This window comes from Clarias gariepinus, chromosome 15 (genome assembly GCF_024256425.1).
Source record: "Clarias gariepinus isolate MV-2021 ecotype Netherlands chromosome 15, CGAR_prim_01v2, whole genome shotgun sequence".
In the NCBI taxonomy this organism is placed as follows: Eukaryota; Metazoa; Chordata; class Actinopteri; order Siluriformes; family Clariidae; genus Clarias; species Clarias gariepinus.
The window spans coordinates 4,332,472-4,353,938 of NC_071114.1; the positions used below are offsets into that span (position 1 = coordinate 4,332,472).

Genomic DNA, 21,467 nt, shown 5'->3' on the forward strand with positions numbered 1-21,467 from the left:
ATATGACAAAAGATGTTTAAAATCCTTCAACCCATTGTAACCTGTTTGCGTTCTGAAGTAAAAAATGTAAAATTTACAATAAAATATAAGTCTGAACAACATATGACTGAGAAACCAAAGAAACTAATAAATGTACGCCTGTATTTACATGCACAAAAATATACATTATATAAGTTATTAACAGGACCAGCTGATATCATTGTCCCTGTCTGAATAATTTAATTTGCTATTAACAAATAAATAATTTTAAACTTCAGTGGAACTGTGCACAACAGAACCAGAAATGGTTATAAGAAAGAATAGACCAGAGCAATACTGTTTGCTGATTTCTTTCTAAGCCAGTATAGATTGACACAGTCTATCAGTGACATCCATGTCAGGTGCCCCCCTAAGATCATCACAAAACTGGTGTCAGGAGAGTTTCCCACGTGATAATTATCAACAGGATGTTTAGAGTTATGCATAGTATGGCCACCATTTGCCAATAGGGCGGAGCCTAAATCACTCAATCAGCTGAAAATCATGATTATAAACATGACTTTAATAAACCTCGAGATTCCTTTACATGAGTTCTGAGCATCTATGGGTCGAGTTAATACAGTCTAATTTAAGTTCAGAAACCTGTATATCATGAACCGTGATTTGAATTCACTTGGAATTTCGTCTTCTGCAACTTTATGATAATTCATATGCTTTTTCTTTATTCTGAAAATAGTTACAGTACTTATAAACATGGCCACCATCGGGCCAATCAGCTTTTGATAAGATAAACAATGAGTGCTTACCACTTTGATTGATAGATCCTTATAGAAATCCATAAAAAATAAAAATTCCACCCAAGATTTTTCACTTTCTGTAACCTGTTGCTTAAGCCAAACAAATTGAGATCCATTTAGCCACACCTATTTATAATTTGCCTATTATGCAGAAACAAATTTTGTGAACTGTTCTTAAGATCTTGGTCTCCAGAAGTTGTTAATTACCTATAAGCATCTGCCCAGCAAAAAAGTTGAGATTTTAATGAATATGGCTGACATGTCAATGGTGGAATGCAACTTGAAAAACAGCTATAACACATTACAGACAAATTTAAAACATTACTTTAAACCCTTATTTGGTGTTAGTTTTTTTAATGCCTGTCTTATAAGGGTGGGGCTGCGAGTACGCTGAAGGAGTGGCGTTAAACACCTGTATTTCAAGAACCGTAAGGCTGATTGATTTGAAACACCCTAGCAACAACCTGTGATACCACAACAACCATTAAAAAAAAAACATCAACAACAACTGGCATTTGGCAGACGCCCTTATTTAGAGCGACTTGCATTAAAAAAAAAATTATCTCATTATACATCTGAACAGTTGAGGGTTAAGGGCCTTGCTCAAGGGCCCAACAGTGGCGACTTGGTGGTTGTGGGGTTTGAACCTGTGATCTTCCAAACCATAGTCCAATGCCTTAACCATTGAGTTACTCACACATAATATGTACATACAGTAAATTACATTTATACACAACTTTACACACTACTTCATCTTGGAATTTTGTATTACGCCACTGGCTTCAATTGGCACTTTCCACTGAATCATAGTTACTGTATAAAGACTAGATTTAAACCCTAAAGGGCAAGAACTCATTAACACATGAAGAGCCATAAATATTTAAAGGCATTCAGACAAAAAAGCACTGATGGATTCAAGCATTCTTTATTCATTATGGTCCTGCTCAAGACAAATCATTGTATAGCCTGTAGGGCTTTCAAATCTCTTACAAAGACATTTCCTTCATTTGAGTTCCTCTTTAATCTCACAGTTGAACCTATGGGTTTTAAAAATGTATATTACACTTTAAAAAAATGAAGCTAGGATCACTGTGACTGACGGAACAGAGAGCATGAGTGGAAGGTGAGTGTTGTCGTAGATATTCGTAATCAGTGACAGCTTTGTCCAATAATACAGACAAAAACACATGCTAGAAGTTTAATTCACTGACTGGCCCCCCAAAAAGTTTGCCATTTCAAAATGGTCATACTGTATTATTAGGCTGCATCGTGCAGAGAGGTTTGAAATAAATTGAACTGGGTTAAGAACACTTCAACACATTATCAAAACCTGGAAGGATACTGTTGAAATATCAACTTGGTGTAAGAAATGTGGTCGGGGGAAAATAATCATGAATGGACATAAATCACTCGGTGAAGTTGCATGGTAAAAAAACAAAAAACAAAAAAACACCAAGCCAAAACCATAGCTATGTTTAATATTGAATTGAGCATTTTCATACACACACACAATGTGATGAGAACTCACAGGATTGGGCCTAAACAGCTGTGTGTCCATAAGAAAATCACTTGTTAGTGAGACTCTTTAGAAAAAAGGATTCAGTTTACTAGGGAACATAAAGACTGGACTTTGGAGCGATGGAAAAATGCCATGTGGCTTGATCAGGCCAAACTGACCCTATTCCAGGGTAATAAGCGATGCTCCCATCATGCATAGTGTCCACTGTACAAGCCTCTGGAGACAGTGTTATGATCTGGGGTTTCTTCGGTTGCTCAGGTCTAGACTCGGCAACTCATTATGTGGCAAAAAAGTTAATTCAGCTAACCACGTGAATATTCTGAATCATCAGGTTATCACATTCATGGAGGTTTCCTCCCATATGACACGGATACAATGCCTTGCAAAAGTATCCATTTCCCTTTTACATCTTTGAAAAGTGTGGCATGCACTTATGTTTGGCCCCCTTTACTCTGATACCCCCAACAAACATCCAGTAGAACCAATTGCCTCCAGAAGTCACCTAATTAGTAAATAAAAGTCAAGCTGTGTGTAATTTAATTTCAGTATAAATACAACTATTCTGTGAAGCCCTCAGAGGTTTGTTAGAGAACATTAGTAAACAAACAGCATCAGGAAGTCCCAGGAACATACTACACAGTGCAGGGATACAGTTGTGGAGAAGCTTAAAGCAAGGTTAGGTTATAAAAAAAATGCCCAAAACATTGATCTTCTCATGAAATGCTGTTCAATCCATTATGGAAAATTGTCCACCTAAACTAAAAATGGGTAAGGTTTTCACTCTCTAGAGACACACCCTAAAAGACTTGCAGCTGTAATTGCAGTAAAAGGTGGTTAAAAATAATTTATAATTTTATTTTCACTTCACAATTATGTACCACTTTGTGTTGGTCTATCACATAATAGCCTGATAAAATACATTGCATTTGTGGCTGTAACACGACAAAATATGGAAAAGTTAAAAGGGGTATGAAAAGTTTTGCAAGGCACTGTACATTTAAGGACTCATATTGTAAAAGAAATGTTCTGGGAGCATGACAATTCTCACACATGAACTGACCTCATTGTGTGCTGTAATCAAAGCTAAAGGTGATTAAACATCAGACAAACAACATCTTACTTAAAATCCATTTATTTATTGATTTTTAAAATCATACTTGGCCAGTGTAACCTATGAAAGAATGTGCAAGATACAAATGTTCATGGTTGATCACAAGACATACAGCATTTAGTTGTAGAACAAACAGGTACAGTCACAGCCTTTTCAAAACAAATAGCCATTTTTTTTTTGCCCCTTAAAATATTGATCTAAAATCAGATTCTCCTCTTTGAAACATGAGCTGATGACAGCAGTTAAAGCAGAGTCACTTTAAAGCAAGTACTTCATTATATTTCAGAAATGGTCAACTAGCAACGAACATTCATTGCAAAACATGAATGTGATACCATTTAATTCTGGCTGATTAAGAGCAGGCGAGGTATTTACACTTGACCACCTTCTATTTTAATTTGTAGAATCGTCATTAAAATATTATACATAGTGGCAAACAAATCGGTTCAACAAAGAAAATTTGTTGAATAACACTCGGTAACTTAACTTCACCATAGTGGCTTGTTCAATCCTTCATCCGATAGATGCTTTCATGTTTATGAATGTACGATAGAGGCATATATAGTACTGGCAAATGAACACTAGTATAGTAGAGGCACTAATACTGTACCAAAAGAATTTAACAGAGACACACATGTAGTAAAAATAATCATGATGTACATTTCCCTGAATGAATACAGACTGACATAAAACCTGGAATGACTGAGATCATTTTGGATCTGTTTTATGGCATGATGAGCAGTAAATACTCACTCCTCTTCTGTGTTTATCATTGCATTCATTTTGCAAACCATACCTGCCACATCGAGCTGAATGCAACAAAAAAACAGCAAGCGTGAAAGGGATTTTAATGGAAAAACTCAATTTGTTGAAGTACTGGAATGGCTAATGTATGGATATGGCGTTAAAGACATATTTAATCATTACAACACTGATATCACAACCATGTAATATCTAGAAAAGTAAATATGATTTTCCTATCAGTTTTTACAAAACATAAATTATAAATAAATAAAAATAACATCTGTTGTTGTTGTCAGAAAAGTTTCAAACATGCACAAGAAAAAAATGGATGCTTAATCATCGTGCAGAATTATAATAATAATACAAGGTTATGTATTCAAAAGTCTGAACTTGGTGGTTTATATGAGATCAGCGTTTAAACAGACCCCACAGCCTCCTTCTAGCAGTATACAGCAATCTTCAAAAAGTGAAGAAGAAAAACAGAAGTACAGCACAAATCATGAAATGACAGCAAGGGCCTCAAGTCACTGTCTGTAATAGGCACCTGTGAGGAAAAAGACACAAACAAAACCATGAACTTACACTATTCAGAAATATATATATAAGAAATACAGTGGGGGAAATAAGTATTTGATCCCCTATTTTTCTTTATAAGTTTGCCCACTTATAAAGAAATGAAGGGTCTATAATTTTTATCATAGGTTTATGGTAAAGGATTGAGACAGAATATCAACCAAAAATCCAGAAAAAGCACAATACAAATGTTATGAATTAAATTGCATTTCAAAGAGGGAAATAAGTATTTGATCCCCAAGCAAAACATAGTACTTGGTAGAGAAACCCTTGCTGGAAAGCACAGTGGGAAGACTTGCTATAATTTTGCTTGTGGTTGGTTACCAGATTTTCATACATCTTGGGATGCATTTTGATCCACTATTCTTTACAGATTTTCTCTAAATGTTTAAGGTTTTTTGCCTGTTGCTTGCCAACTCGAAGTTACAGCTCTCTCCGCGAATTTTCTATTGGATTAAGGTCTGAAGACTGTCTAGACCACTCCATGACATTAATGTGCTCAATTCTTGAGCCACTCCTTAGTTGCCTTGGCAGTATGCTTGGGGTAATTTTCATGCTGGAAGACCCAACCACAACCCATGTTCAGGAGGTTCTCATCCAAAATTTTACAACACATGGCCTCATCTGTTGGCCCCTCAGTGCAGCAAAGTCAATCTTTACCTTGAGCAGAGAAACAGCCCCAAAGCATAATGTTTCCACCTCCTTGCTTGACTGTAGGGACTGTGGTGTTCTTAGTGTCATAGTCAGCATTTTTCTTCCTCCGAAAACAGCAAGTCGAGTTGATGAAAGAGAGATTAATTTTGGTCTCATCTGACCACAGCAGCTTATCTCAATCTTTCTCTGTTCATTGGCAAACCTCAGACAGGTCTGTACACGTGTCTTCTTGAGGATGGGAAGCCTTGCTGCGCTGAAGGATTTTAATCCATGCAGCTCCCAACTGCCTTGAGATCATTCACAAGCTCCTCCCGTGTAGTCTTGGGCTGGTCCCTCATTTTTCTCATGATTATTCTTACTCCATGAAGTGAAATCTTGCCTTGAAATAGGGCCATTAAATACTTTGTATTTCTTCCATTTGTAAATAATTGCTCCAGCAGTTGTCTCCTCCTCACCAAGCTTCTAGCTGATGGTCTTGTAGCCCATTCCAGCCTTGTGCAGGTCTAAAATCTTGTTCCTGAATTGCTTTGACAGCCTTTTGGTCTTGCCGATGGTGGTGAGGTTTGAATGGAAGATAGAGATTTTGTGGACAGGTGGCTCTTATACACATAACCACATTGTTGTTAGGAGCGCCTTCTTAAAATAATGTGTACCACAAGAGCACATAACCAGTCTGTGAGAGGCAGAATTATTGTTGGTTGGTAGGGGATCAAATACTTATTTCCCTCATTGAAATGCAACCTAATTCATAACATTTGTATCATGTGCTTTTTCTGGATGTTTGGTTGATATTCTGTCTGAATCCTTTAGCATCAACCTTTGATAAGAATTATAGACCCTTCATTTCTGTGTAAGTTGGCAAACTGTAGGGGATCGAATACTTATTTCCCCCACTGTATATACTATAAGAAATTTCAACTAGGGCTGTAGCTATCGAATATTTTAGTAATCAAGTATTCTACCAAAAATTTAATGGATTAATCGAGTAATCGAATTTTTTTTACTTTTGCTTAATTAAACAGCAATGTAAAATATATAAGAGAAACAAAGATTAATTGGTTTTATTTTTTAAATGCATACAGCATTTTATAATTTTTTTTTTTTTTATTATTTACAATACAAGAAATAGCTTATACCCCGTATCTCACCTACACGGTTTGACTCGCAGTGAGATGCGATGTTAGGCACCGTGAGCCGCCTCAACTGACCACCGACGTTCGGCAAAAGTCCGCCAAAAAAAGTAAAACATGTTTAAAAATGTTTTTAAGGCGGCTTAAACGTTAAATTTTTTGCACGGAAACATGGAAACGTAATGGCAGCACCAAAACTCGGGGTGAATCAAGATGAACCGTACTTCCGACCACCGCGCGATACCGCGTAGGTGAGATAGGGGTATTAAAGTTGACTGAGATGAATTAAGTGCATTGCAGTGCCATACATTCTTATTTTGAAGCCTTTTCTTAGATGCAAAAACTAAAAAAAAAAAAAAAAGGTATTTCAAATGACTTTAAGGATAAAAAAAACTAAGGCACACATTAAAATAAATAATTATACAATAACACTAAGGTGAGCAACTAAACTTTTAGAACTAAAAGTTTCAAAATCTACATCTCAGGCATAACATAAGCCTTTACTGACAATTTCTGTCTTTTTCCCTTGGCTCGCTGATATTTTTATCGCTCCCTTCTATTTTGCAGCCCCCAACAGAACGCTCCATCAAATCAATACACAGCTAACTGTTTACTGTTCAACCCGCTTTGTGGGTGAAGTATGCGCTTCTTCTTCGTTGGTGTTTACTTATGGCTTGCATCCAGAAACACACTTTGTCAAAATCGCACTGTCAACAAATAATTCCGCAAAAACATAACAAACAAGCTTTTAAAATTTCATAAACGAAGCTTCGAGGCAGAAGATTTTTCGTAATCGAATTACTCGAAGAATCGTTTCAGCCCTAATTTTAACCATTAAAACTTTCTTTTCCTTAATACACAACATTTTACTTCGATTTTTGTTCACGCTAGTATTTGCTAAATTAATAGATTTACATTAGATGGCAAAGAAAGAAAAAATGTTTCTAAACTGTATTTGCAGCATCTTAATCAAATAAAAATATTACAAAACTCTGAACTAGGCTTAACTAAATAACATCTGGGTAAACTACTGCAAAGTGACAGTACTCTAAATTTAAGTGTTTTCTCAACACTTTTTTCAACTTTGAGGGGCATTCAGGTCAAACCGGGCACAAAACTATGATTTACAGAAGACTTCAAGCACCGTACAGGGATGAGGACAGTTGTTCAGTCATGAAGCAGTTGGAACATGGCTTTGGAGTACTGAGAAAGCTTTCTACATTGATGGTATCCAAGCATTAGTGAAACGTTGGGATATGTGCATTAGTGTAGCAGAAGATTATAGAGAAATAAAGGGAGTTCTGTTAATCTAAGCTATAAAGTCCTCGTTTAATGCTCCTTGAATGTCTTGCCTGCCCTGCAAGCCTTGATTTGATGAATTCAGTCCATAAAAATTCAAAATAGGGAATAGATCCCCTCTGGCTGTCTCACTAACTGAAGCAGACTGATGCTAAATTAATTTTGCTTGCTCTAAGTGAGTGTGTGAGGTGAATAATTTACAATCACTCATTTCAAAGATGCCACGGACCAACAGTATAGTGTATTTTGAAGAGTTTCCAGACATTACAGGAATTGTTCTCTTTTTTCTCCATCGTAGCATGCACTGCTAGTCCTTTTTTTTCTCAAATGAACAAAACGCAATGCCACAGCATGCTTCATAACTAAGTCCAACTAACTGATAATAAAACTATGTTGTCAGCTATTTTATTTTATTTTATCCATTACAGTCCAGATAGCGTGCCCTAATTTGTAGATAGCTAGCATTTTCTCATCTACTCAAAAATCCATGTTTTCAAAAGCATGATGAAACTGAGTTTTTAACGAACATTACTGGTTAAAGTTTTCTAAAGAACAGAACTATGTGCACTTTTTTTATGTGGTGTATGCTGTGTGACAAGTTCTCAGATAAATGTAGTTGCTTCCAGTTTTTGCCAATATTCCCCCTCAAGATTATCGCTTCTTCTTAATATTATTATTTAATTTGTGGGCAGTCGATGCAATACTGCCACCTGAAGTGTGGAGCAGAATCTTAGCAGGAAAAAAACTACTCTTTGTAGAGATGTGGCATTTAAACAATTAATAACACAAGGTGTGCAGCATTTTTGTGCTTATAAGGTACCTTTAGTAGTTTTTAATACTTAAAAAGCTGTAAGAAATACAGCTTTTTAAGACAAATCAGATAATTAACATTAGTGCTATTGAATTAAACTCAAAATTGCAATGCCCTAAAAGTTTAACTGAACCAACAGTCTACCTATGAGTCACAGCTCTGATCTGTCAGTCCTTTCACTTCCACCCAAAGGGTGTGGCTCTACATTTTTCATAGTATATCAACAAACCTTTGTAAGCAGCTTCAGGTCTGGAAGGTGGGCGAGGGGAGTAGTTATCCGAATAACCATAACCGGGGTCAACATTCACATAGTTATGGATATGTGGTGGAGGTCTGAAAAGGTGAATAATTGTAATTAAGTGAAATAATTGTAATGTTATTAAGATAAGTTAAGAAGATATAGAAAAATGTTAATGTAGAACAGTTTCAGTTCACAACATTAAAAACATTAGTGAATTCTCATTCTATACAAGCGTCTGATACCTTGATGGTTTGGGATTCCGAGCTTTTTGGTCATACTCCTCTCGTGTTCGAGGCCGAGCCAATTCTTCCTCTGTGTGCTGAATTAAACATAAAACAAAATTAGATATGGAAAAAAATCCCAATTATATGTCTGTAGACACATTCAGGCCACCTTCTTATGTATCAGCCAAACATCTGGTAGTAGGGCAATGAATAAAATAATGCAAATACAGGTTAAGAGATCAGTTAAACTTAACATGAAATATAAGCATTAATATTAATTATTGTTATAATGGATACTAGAAGATTTTTTTTTTTTTTTTGGCCTTGGTTCCTGCACCTGACCACTGGTTACTGGAAAATTACATTGTCTGGTCCAGTTTTCCTGAGGCTGAAAACTCTGATTCTTTTTCACGACTGAAAGGAGTACAACTCTGTGTGGAAGGCTATGCACCTCAAGATTAAATGTGTTTTAAGCTTTTATGGTTTGAAAAAAAAATTTAAATAAAGAAGATTAAGCTGTTGAGTTTCTGTCAATTTAAACTCATTTTATCTGAACTCTTATTACCAAGACATGTCATGTTTTGATTCTGTAAAGCTGCTTTGCGACAATGACCATTGTTAAAAGCACTATACAAATAAAATTCACTTAATTGACAGAACTGCCACCCTGCTGCTTTTTGTTTTTAAGAAGAATTTTACTGAATATCCCAGGAGATCAGCAAATTCTGAATTTCTTTCACAGGCATAGAGATATTCCTAGTATTGCGAGGACTGTGTTGGGCAAGTTAATTTTATGACTTCATCATTAAGGCAGTACAAAAAAAAAAAAAACATTCCTGATTATTATTATACATAGAAAGAAAGAAAGCTTCTGGATTTTGCATGAATGAAAGAAGCAGGTGCGACAAAGTCCTCAGAAGATCTGTGTCTGGTTCTGCACGATGTTCAGTAAAACTAAGCAGCTCATTTCCTTGAAAAACTGCACAAATTGGACCCGATATACCTGATGTACCTGTGTAGTTTAAGCAAAGGGTCGTCACACTAATTACTAACGTCTGTTTCATTTATTTACCATTAACCGATTTTTAGATTCATTTTTAAATTGTTTTTGAAGACATCCTTGCTCTACAGCAGTTATTTGCATATGTCAAGACTGCACAATACAGTATATACACTAGACCACTGGGATTACCCTGGAGTCTCCGTCAGCTCGTCTCTGTTGTTTCTCTTTCTCTCTAGACTTTTTGTACTCCCTTTCTTCTTCCTCCATGAATCGTCGAGCTATTTCCTTTCAGGGAGAACAAACGGTGCATTATTTCCATGAAGATTAACAGTTAAAATGAACAGCACTAAGGTAATTCAACAAAAAAAATAAACACAGCGTCCCTGGCATAGTCTTACTTCTATGGAAAATGTTACATTTGACTGATTTAAGCCTTGGTATGCTTTGACAAATGACGGATGTCTTTAAAAATGGAAAAGAACCTACTAACCTCATCTTGTGCAACTTGAGCAGCTCTTTTGTCAAATTTACTGGCCTATGTAATAGATAAAAAACATTAAATGTATTAAAACTGCAAAAATCTAAATGATCTAAATTTATATAGATGTGTTATGGGTACCATGAGCTCCTCTTCCTGCATTCTGCGTGCCACCTCCATGTCTTTGAACTCCTGGGCTCGCAGGTCCATCTGCGACAAACCATGCATTGCTTCCTTCATTCCGTACTCCTCCTGTGCGCTTCGTCCTGCAGGGAGCACCAGAGAGCCAAGTTCATATAACTCTAACTTGTAATAAACATTAGTTTATAGATTTGGGCCTGTGAACACTCATGATTGATCACAACAGAAGAAAACTGATTTGTATGATCACAAACTCATTTGACAAAACCATGGTGCCCGGACAAGCTTAGCTAAAACATTCTGGTTGCAATATAGATTTGTGCCATGCTCTGAAGGAGAAGAAATCATATACACAGTTATATTTGTCAGATGTTTTACCCAGTAAGCCAGAAGAAGGTCAGTTTGAAAACAGATTGCAGATTGGTTAAAAGCACCTCCACCAGTTCACCCAGCAAGTGCCAGCAAAGAAGCACCACACACTGACACACAAGGGCCCTTGTGCATACCTCTATACCTGGGGGTTTGCCCTTTAGAGAGACTTCTAGAGCTTGGCTCCTCAAACACATCGTCACTGCTGTAGTGCCTCTGCCTGTTGGTGCAGACAGCATTGTCCTCGGTTTCTTCCGAACTGCGCTTACTGGGAAATTGCCCATCCAATTCTCGGCTTCTGTTTCTGTCCCTACTCCGATTTCTTTCTCCATCCCTCGCTCTCTCTTTATGTCCATGCTTGTCTAGGTCCAAGTCCAAATCTCTATCTCTGCTCCTGTGTCTATAGCCATTCTGTCCCATGTCCACATCTTTGGGCCTGAGTCTGTCTCTACCAGGGTCCCTACTCACCTTATCTTGACTTTTGTCTCTGTACTTCTCTGTATCTCCTTTTCTCCTTTTTTCTCTTTCTCTTTGTTGATCTCGATCTTGTCTCCTTGTCCTGTCCCTGTCAGATGGGTCATCCCTGTATGCCAAATCCTGGTTGTGACGTGGATCTGCTTCTGCGTTTCTGTTCCTTGCAGGCGGATATTCCTCTGGATATTTAGTCCTTCCCTCTGAGAAGTAGTGCTCAGGTGTTTGCCTTCTGGTCCTGCCTTCATTTTTCCCTCGGTTCTGTTCAGATTTAGGATGCTCCGAGACTCTTGAGGGATCGCCTTCACCAGGGTAGTAATCAGCCTGTTGGCTCAGTGTACTATGACTGTCCAGTCGTCTGTTTTGGTCCATTTTTTGAGGCCAGTGATCTGGAGATCGACCCCGATTTAACTCTCTGAATCTTTCTCTGCCTGATACTGGCAAATCAGAGCCTGAGAGTTCCACACGAGTGTCTGAAGGGGGTCTGTAGGCTGGTTTGGATCATATAGAGAAGACAGAAGTAACATAACCGTTCTGGTCATCATTTTAATGTGCAGAGTAGCAATATTTTTCTTAAAAAAACAAAAAAAACATTTAGAGAACAATAACTGCATTTCTATTTTTAAACAAATTTTGAAAAAGAAAAAAAGCCAAAATAATATTTCACACATTGGATTTAGAGCGTAACATCTGAATAATTATTATATTATGCTCATACAATAAATGTGCTGACAGTGTCTGTGGAATTTATTTTATAGTTAAAGGGCTGCTGCCTGAGAAAGGTTTAAGTTTTAAGAACATCAGAGTGGCATCAACACAAACGCGGCCTGAGAATTTTCCTCTCAGTATTAACTGTACTATGTGTCAAAAAAAAAAAAAAAAACCTTACTGTTAAGACAGGCAATAAAACCAGAATAAACATTTTTCCAAACAGCTTGAATATCTGTAATATATAATATATATTAATATATTATAGTATATTAAAGATCCCAGGTTGGCCAGCGTTCATTTTATTATTATTTTCTGTACTCGGGTACATTTGCATGTTTTCAGTCTCTGATACAGGAGGTGGCAGTATGCACCTAGCTGGTTTGCGAGCTGCCATTAACCACAAAGAGAATAAGGTGGTCAGTCTTTGTGCTATGCCTAATATTATTGATATTTCAGAAAAAACGAATATATCAGACGGCACTGATGACATTGTGTTCCAAACAGCGGTCCACGTCCGTGTTCAGGTACGATTGGCTTAATAAATCTGTATCGTATTTGAGACCACAAAAAACTGAAGGCTTGTGTCCTCACTGATTTCATTGAGCCAGGCATTGGGGTCAAGTATTCTTGCAAACCATCCCGGGTTGGTGAAGTGAAAACGCTCCTCCTGAACGCACAGTTTCAGTGTCTATGCAAATGAGCTGCTGCTGAGCCATGCTAAACAACATACTGGGGGAGGGGATCCCTGTCTATGAGGTCACAATAGGGGAAAAATCTAAATAGCTTTTTTTCCCTCCAGAAGGCCAATACAAAAAGGGAAGGAATTTAATGTTTTTCCTCCTCACTATTTCTTGCATAATTGGTACCCTTTAAATTAAATAGATAATCAATGTTATTATTATCATAAAAATGTTATATTCTACCACAGAAATCTATGTAGGTCTATCTAATTCTTGTGCAGCCAACAATGCTAACTACCTAACAGCAGAGCTAACAATCTCACTGAACTAGTCAAGGAGGCTCTCTTGAGCAAATCTTTGAGGCCCCAGATGCATCAATTGGATCTGCATGCTATTGTAATGCACTGGGAAGCAAACATCTTAACTTCTGAATAACAGTTACAGTATAAAGTTCTTTATCTATTTTAAGAAGCTGTACTAAAGGTAATAAAACACCAAATTATGTCTATTAAATATCCGGTAAAAATCAGACGAAACTCCAGTGCTTGTCTAATCCATTTAGCTTATCTACACTACCTTTATGTGTACTACAGAATGGGGCATATGGGTGTAGTCCTGGCCTTAAGCTTTTATAATCTGTTACACATGAACACATCAAGAGCAAACAAATACCAGCGTAGGTGCACAAGGCCAGAGCAGATGAGAGGGTGGAGTCAGGTAAGTAATGGATAAAATCTTGCTTTTCCAGTTTCCCATTTTCTCAACATTTTCAAAGGCTGAGAGTTTCATGTATTCAGTTCATGGACATTACAGTAGTGATTCCAGTGAAGAAGCTAGGAATCTTTATAACTAACTACTGTTTATACCTAACCGGCACAGCTCTTTCAGATTACATCAAATCAGCCTTTTAACAGCAATATAAATAAATTATAATAATAGTTATTACTTGCCCAAGAAAAAAATGTTGTATGTTTTGGATGAGACCCCATATTTGTTTTATAGAAAGTAAAAAAAAAAAAAAAACACTTGTTATATGGAAACTATTAGGCTCTTGGAAGAAAAAATAAAAGTCATAAAACGTCTATGGAAAAGTTTACAATAGAAAATCATTTCTTTTTTCCTTCTATTTATTTTAGGGGAAAGCTAAGGTTAGATTTGGTTAGAAGCTAAGATTAAGTTTGCATTTCTTGTCACCAATTCGTAACTAAAATTGACAAGCTGCAACTCTTTCTGCAAGTACCTGGTGGTTACCATAAAACTCTGTATACATGCACACTCCAGGTTCCATCACTACAGTCATAACAGTGAAGAACTGCTATATTATATTTTATGCCTTCATAATGTGAATAATCCATACCATAAAATATGCAAATGTCTACAACAACATCCAAATGTCTCTTATAATAGAGCAAGAGGAAGATATGTAGCGTTTGTGTCCTTATCTTTTAGATTTCTGGGTCAAACCATATTATGGTGCTTTCATTTTTTAATGCAGTGAAACAGATGATAGCTATCATAAACACACATACACGCCCACACTCGTGCACACGCACACACACTCGTGCACACACGCACACACTCGTGCACACGCGCACACACTCGTGCACACACATTTTTCCACTATTTATTCACGCCCGAGGTACACACCTCCTTTGTCTTCATAGTACTGCTGCTCTTCCAGTTTGGCCTCCAGCTGTTTCTGCCTCCTCTGCTCCTCTTTTAACTCTCGCTCCTGCAGCTTGCGTGCAATGGCCTACATAAAACACACACACAAAATATATTTATATATATATATATATATATATATATATATATATATATATATATATATATATATATATAAGTTTTAAGTTGGATTTAAGCAATTTTCATCTTGTTTTTCATCTGGGCCACTCTGACAACCGAAGAGTTCAGTGCGACACGTGACGTGTTAACACTGTTTTTTCGAGCTCAGGAGCTGATAGCGACCCCTGGTCTTTTTTAAAACAGTAGCCATGGGGTTACTTCAGCCTAACTGCAGCACAGTCAGCATTAGCACGGATAGATGATAAATAAAACGCACACCTTGCATCTGCCTGCATGTCTAAAAATGTTCTTATGCAAGATCCGCTCTTTATTAACACTATTTTCGGTGCAGAATTCAGTAAGGACATGGCTTCCACGGAATAAGGGTCATATCAGGGTTGTTGAAAAATACGTTGAGGTGGATGAACAGACCGTAATTCTGTAGCACTTACACTTGAAATGATTGTAATGTATCTTAACCTCTCACGACCCCATTCGTAAAGTCAAATGACCCATATGTTAAGTTTACAAGCCTTAAAATAGTGTTTTCTTTCCTGTGAAAACTGCAAGTAATAAAAACACACAAACGTATAAATAAAAAGTATGTGATGCGTCCCTGGTAATCAGTCACAGATCCTGTGAACCTAACCTCATCCTTTGCCTCCTGCTGCTTTTGCTTCTCGGCTTGCCGGACGAGCTGGTCCTGAATCTCTTGAGCTATTTCGTTGTCACTGCGTTCACTAAAGAAAAAAATAAAACAGCAAAAAATAAATAATGTGAAGTACCATGGAGCATAGGACAGATTTGAAAATAGGTAACCTGATAATTAAATTAATTAAAATAATAATTAAGGTCTCTCAGACAATCCATCACATTCCGCATACACTCACTCACTCACACCAGGGAATTAGCCTACACCACGCATGTCTGCAGACTGTGGGAGAAAACAGAAGTACCCAGAGTAAACCCACCAAGCACGGAGAGAACATGCAAACTTACACACACAGACCGAAACTGCAGTGAGTGTGTACACTGGGTTTTACGGAAACAGTTTGTATGTTTCAGTTACAATGTACACAGTAGAGAAATTTCCATGGAAGATAGTAGAACGCTTTGTCAGTGACACAAAGCAATTAATAGAAAGTCTGCATGAAATTAAAGATTAAAGAGATAAATCTCACACATTATGTCTCACATAATGTAATTTTCATTTTTGTTACTTGTTAGGATTAAATAGTTCAGCTCTTTCAGGTGTTTTTTTTCCCTCAACTGGTATGACTACTCTTACTGGTATGACTACGCTTTACCAAGGCATTAAAGCAAAGGCACGATTTTCATAAAAATTTATATCAAATTTACATTCCAGAGTGAATATTTCTATTCTCCAAGTGAGAATCTTTTTAATGAGGAAATTCTGAGTATATGCTGATGTTATCTGCTGTCAGCTTTGCAGTCAATACTAAAAAAAACTAAAAACGTGTTTGTGCACAGTTTTGTCCTTGTTTTTCTGGGATGCTCACATGTCTTGAAGCTGTCTCTGGCTTTGGGCTTTGGCCCGCTGGTCCTCTTCTTCTTGGAGACGCTTGGCCACACGGAGATCCTGCTGCACCAGACGACTCTTGTGGATGTTGGAGGCGAGGTGGCTCTCAACTAGACAAGTAAGCAAGAACAGGGGGAGAACGTTTTAAACTTTATGTCCATACAGTTCTCTCAACCATTAAAAGAATAGAAAAATCTCAGCTTGTACAACACACACAGTTGTTGTTTTTATACTTGGAAATTATGGAACGCGAGCACCTGCATAATGGAAGAGTAAAGGAAACTCCAGCAAGCTAAACCTGACCAACTTGACCAACCAACATCACAGAAACGGTAAGGTCACACACTGGTAAACGGTCAACTGTCGCAACTTTTTGGAGGATGTTGCAGCCACCAGGTTTTTTATTAGTGGTGCTTGCGAAGCGAAGCACTACTATTATTATCTCACAGGCTTATTATTTTCCTTTTTCTCCCCTTATTATTATTATTCTTCCGTACAAAAATTTGGCGCGTAACTAGTCCCGTTTATCATAGAGGTGTCTATAAGTGTCTATAAGGTGTCAAATCGTGCGGCTTATTCGGGAATGAGGTGCTATGACTTTTCTAAGGGGTGGATGGTTAATTGCCTCCGCCACAAAAAGTCCCATAGACTTAACATTGAGACCAATATCAGCTATGACATCTTAGTTATGACATTAGAGCTATGTCTATGATGCCAGGGCAAGCACCACTTACATGTTCTTCAGGAAATGTGCCTCTCAAGTTTCGTTTTGTAATTGTTAATAATATTTTTGTTTTCAAAATGAAGCATGACCGTTACATTTTTTGTGTGTTACTTTATAGTGAGAACTAATGAGGCCCAATACTAACATTCATTTTCTTCTTTTTTAATGCCTTTTACCAAAATTTCTTTCATTTTCCGGGAAATCAAAAATAACACATCTGGTTTACAGCAAACTGCAATTATTTTCACTAGTTTTATGAAATTTGGAAGACCAATAGATAAAAGGCTTAGTTATCTGTAGAGCACTTTATTTGGCGATCACACAAGTGCACTAGCGCCACCAACAGGACAATATTTGAACATATGTTTTTAATAATAAAGGGTATTTTCAGAGAAATACACTTTTCTCTGATTTACTGAATTCCTTACTTTCAACTTGAATAAGCTTGTTCTTTGATGTTTTCGATACGGAATACAATTTGGCCATAAAGATGTTTGATGGTGGAGCTTTTCATGTATTTTATGTGCACAAACAGGTCACTAATTAGTTCTAGCCTAACTGGTTGAATATTTGTGGCTAATTAGAGAAATCTATAAAAAAAAAATCCGTGCAATTGGAATTAAGCTTCTGGAGCCATGGCTTGGGTTATCTCCAGACCGAAACCCAATAATAAACTGTTGAACAATTGATTGCTTTATAGGAATTTCTTTGCATAAAATAATAAATGGTTCTTGGTAATTTTGGTTGTTACCATTTTTTTTCTCAAAAGGAATAAGTGCAGATGGTCCCAGTAATCCCGGATCGTCTACTGATGCAGCCATAAGTTTGATTGAGAATGTAACATAGTCTTAAAACCAAGTCAAGGGTTACCTCATCAATAAAAACATGTTACTCTCTTGTTCTCTCTCTTTGCTGTGCTCCATATTTTGCTAGCTCGCAAAGGTTTAGTTAAACTGATAATAGTGTGTCACACTTAAAAAAAAGAAAAAGAAAAAAAAAAGAACTCCCATGAACTCTATTGGCTGAGGTGTACATCAGTCAAGCGGTTCAACTCAATGGCATTCTGACTTCCTGTATAAAAAAACATGAAGCTGGTTGAACTGGCTTTGTGACATTCAAGCCAACTGAATCCCTGTATTCAAACTCTTTAGTCATATGGTTATACCATAACTGTAGTTTATTTTTATCTATATTTAAACAGTTTTGTTGGTAATATGCCAGCATACTTACTTTCTTGTTCTTGAAGGTTGTGGGCCAGACAGTGATCCTCCAGCACAGCGAAATCACGACACACTATGAAAAACACAAAAGGCTGGTTAAGGTGTGCCCTGGGTTTGCTCTGATATTTAATGTCATGGTGCAGTAATTACACAAACACATGTTGACTACAGATCTATTTTAGAGCTTAAACCTATTCAACCATCCAAATTCCAGATTATAGTATTCATTAGGCGTTAACAGGTTTACACTACACATCCACTTTAAATTTATTTCTGTAGAAATATGATTAGATGCACAGTGTATCAAATACAAGAGGAAAAGTTTTATTAACAGTGTATAAAATGCAAGACATAAGTCTGCATCCCTTTAAACTGGGATCTGGTGTGAATATGAGAATTGTTGATAGAGCTCCCTCTGATCTCCACTGTACTCGGCCCAACAGTAAAATCACAAAACAAGTAAAGTTAGACCATCTGCTCCACCCTTTCCACCCACTGAGCCCAGACAATTGCTAATAATGTTACACTAACCACTACAACATTGAGAGCTACAGCCATTTTTTGAATTTGTATTTTTATATAATTATAAATTATAAAATTATAAAAATTATAAAAATTATAATTATAATTATAATTATATATATTGGTTATCCGCTGCTCAATGTACTTACACATATCTACATGCTAATTAGTGCAGAAGAGAGATAAAAAAAAAAACCTCCCAAAAAAATTTGCTCGTGTTATAATTATCAGCAAGATTAAAGTGAAAGATTTTTTTGTCTTTAATCAAAACTGAGCTGCATATAAAGAGAGAAGGGTAAAAAAATATTATAATATTGCAGTTATACAGGATGATTTTTTTCTTTTTAAACTATTTTTGAATTTATAAAATGTTTTCATTTGAGGCGTTAAAATGTTGCATTTCCTCTAAACACCTTCAAGTGGTGTGCTCTAAACTTTTCACACATCACATTCACCTTAGTGGCAGGAGGAAATTATTTGCCACAGTTGTTAGAATTAAAAGACGTCTTAGAATTAAAAGACGTTTAAATTGGGATATTTATAAAATATTTCACAGAATCACAATACAATTCGAATCGTGCCCCAGGTATCATGATAATATAATATCGGGTAACCCCTGGTGATTCCCATCCCTAATAATCATAGGTCTTGGTCATTTTCAAATGTAATTCTTACAACAGCTGCATGGGTAGTTCAGGCAAGCTCCTGAGAAAGAGAAGAGTTCATTTTGTACTAAATAGACTGTAATTTTGAAAGATCTCGAACTGATTTAGCTCAGTGGGACAGCTGGAGCTCCCTACGAGTCTCAGCTGAATTTTAGAGTGCATTTTTACATGGGGTGAGAGTTGTGGAATTTTGTCTCAATTTACTTTGTAAACTGTACTCGCAACTTGGCTGATAAACTTCATGATCAGTATGTAGAGCAGAAAAACTTGAATTAAAAAGAAAACTAAAAAAATAATAACCTAGTGCACTGGGGTGTACAATCCCTTGTTCCATATGCCAAGTAGTACCCTTGATTAGAGGTTAAAAAGGAATTTGGGAACTTAGGAAGTGTTCACACTTGAAATGTTTGGCTCAATTTAAAACGAAATCTGGTGTGGTTGCTTTGTTATTGAGGTTTTCTTCAACTAATGTGAAGGCTGCCATCCAAACCTCGGCTCGTACCAAACAAGTAAAACCAAGCCTGCTTGAAATGGTCATTCTCAGTCTGCTTCCAAATGAACTTAGGTATGGTTCGATTAAAATGTGAATGCACCAGAAACCAAAGATATGTAAACAAACCAAGTAAGTTTGTCTGCATCGCTGGCATTATCTGATCATGGTGACTGTACCCAAGAACTTTCACTGGTTGACTCTGTATCTGCACCATTTGATTTTGAGGCAGGTCACAAATTCATAGAGTTTAGAAAACAACACAAGCACAAATTGATTGATTGATTGATTGATTAAAGGTAAAGACACCACCATGTAAAATCCACATGCCTTCTGTCATGTCCTTTGATCTTATGTTGAAAATACCAGTGTGAATGCTAAGTGAACCAAAAGAAATGTATAATTTTATGCTTTGGTCCGAACCAAGAGAACTATAAGTGTGGAGGGTAAGCTACACTTAAAAGTAATTATTGACTTGACAGCGTGTGTGATGTGTTTTCTTGCTGAAAATTAATCTATGATTGGTTTGTGAATCTGGGTTTTGGCTAACAGCTGCTCTCGCCTCAGCACTGCGGACCGTACAGACCTACTTTCACCTATGCTTCCGACCAACAATTAGTGTAATTACCTATTATTAGAACACTTTGGGTGTGAAGAGATATAAATAGTTAAATGCCTTTCGTCAATCAGATTACTCGGTCAGAACTGATTGTTGTATAATAATGAGGAGAGGTGATTAAATCCAGGAACCCTGGAGCGGTTGGACAGAACAAAGGAATGGTATTTGGGTTTAAACTAAAACACGTCATTTGACAAGAAAGAAGTTTAACCCTCAAATAAGGAAGTGGACCAAACACGTTTTTTTTTTCTCCGTGGTTGTGAACTGCTAAATTAAGCCACAAAAGTGAGATGTAGTTCTGCAGACATACAGCATGTAGATTACCTAGTAATAATCTACAGACAGAGAGAGATCAAGAGACAATCTAAACACATTATGTGACAAATAAATTTATCAATCATTTGTATTACGCTATTTCTGTACGTGTGAATATTAGTGTGAATACAATGAAAAATGACAAAACACGTATGGACCCAGAAACAAAAGATGGACAATGCCTGGGAGTGAAGGCATAAAAACAAGAGAGTCATTCATGAAAACAGAAAATATTTAGAATAAATGATTAACAGTACAAAATAAAGGTTAAAAAAAAAAAAAAACTAAAATGATAAGGATATGTCATGGTGGCGATTACGAGGCGAGAGCAACAGAAACAAATCATAAGTCTGCACAGTGCTGTTTGTAGAAAGTGTGTAAAAAACACAGAATTTTTACAGGCACTGTGAAATTTGAGAAAGGAAATGTTTAGAAGATAATGAAAGCAGACTATTTAAAGAATGAGAGGCACGACTCCTATATGCAAACCTGTCCATCGGTTTCATGTGAATAAAACGAGTTACATTAACACAATTTGTTTTTCTATACAATTTGTTTTGCCGTTGTGGGGAAGGTTGCAGGCTTCCATGTGATGTTAGTTATTGTTAGAAAATTTTAAATTTATGCAAAACATTCTGTTGCAAAACATTCT

At 36.7% G+C, this 21,467-nt stretch overlaps 1 protein-coding gene across 2 annotated transcripts in view; it reads right to left on the reverse strand.

The window, feature by feature from the left end:
• Positions 1–3,411: 3,411 nt before the first annotated feature.
• ccdc50a (coiled-coil domain containing 50a) overlaps positions 3,412–21,467 on the reverse strand; it is a 28,519-nt gene continuing 10,463 nt past the window's right edge. The window contains exons 2-12 of one of the 2 annotated variants that reach the window (XM_053512493.1): positions 18,215–18,277; positions 16,241–16,370; positions 15,370–15,460; positions 14,583–14,688; positions 11,211–12,035; positions 10,705–10,829; positions 10,576–10,620; positions 10,275–10,370; positions 9,101–9,177; positions 8,847–8,950; positions 3,412–4,694 (exon numbers count right to left, since the gene is read on the reverse strand). In XM_053512493.1, coding sequence (XP_053368468.1) covers positions 4,675–4,694; positions 8,847–8,950; positions 9,101–9,177; positions 10,275–10,370; positions 10,576–10,620; positions 10,705–10,829; positions 11,211–12,035; positions 14,583–14,688; positions 15,370–15,460; positions 16,241–16,370; positions 18,215–18,277 — 1,682 coding nt within the window. In that variant the 3' untranslated portion in view covers positions 3,412–4,674. The remainder of the gene's footprint in view (positions 4,695–8,846; positions 8,951–9,100; positions 9,178–10,274; positions 10,371–10,575; positions 10,621–10,704; positions 10,830–11,210; positions 12,036–14,582; positions 14,689–15,369; positions 15,461–16,240; positions 16,371–18,214; positions 18,278–21,467) is intronic. The other variant, XM_053512494.1, reaches the window with a different exon arrangement.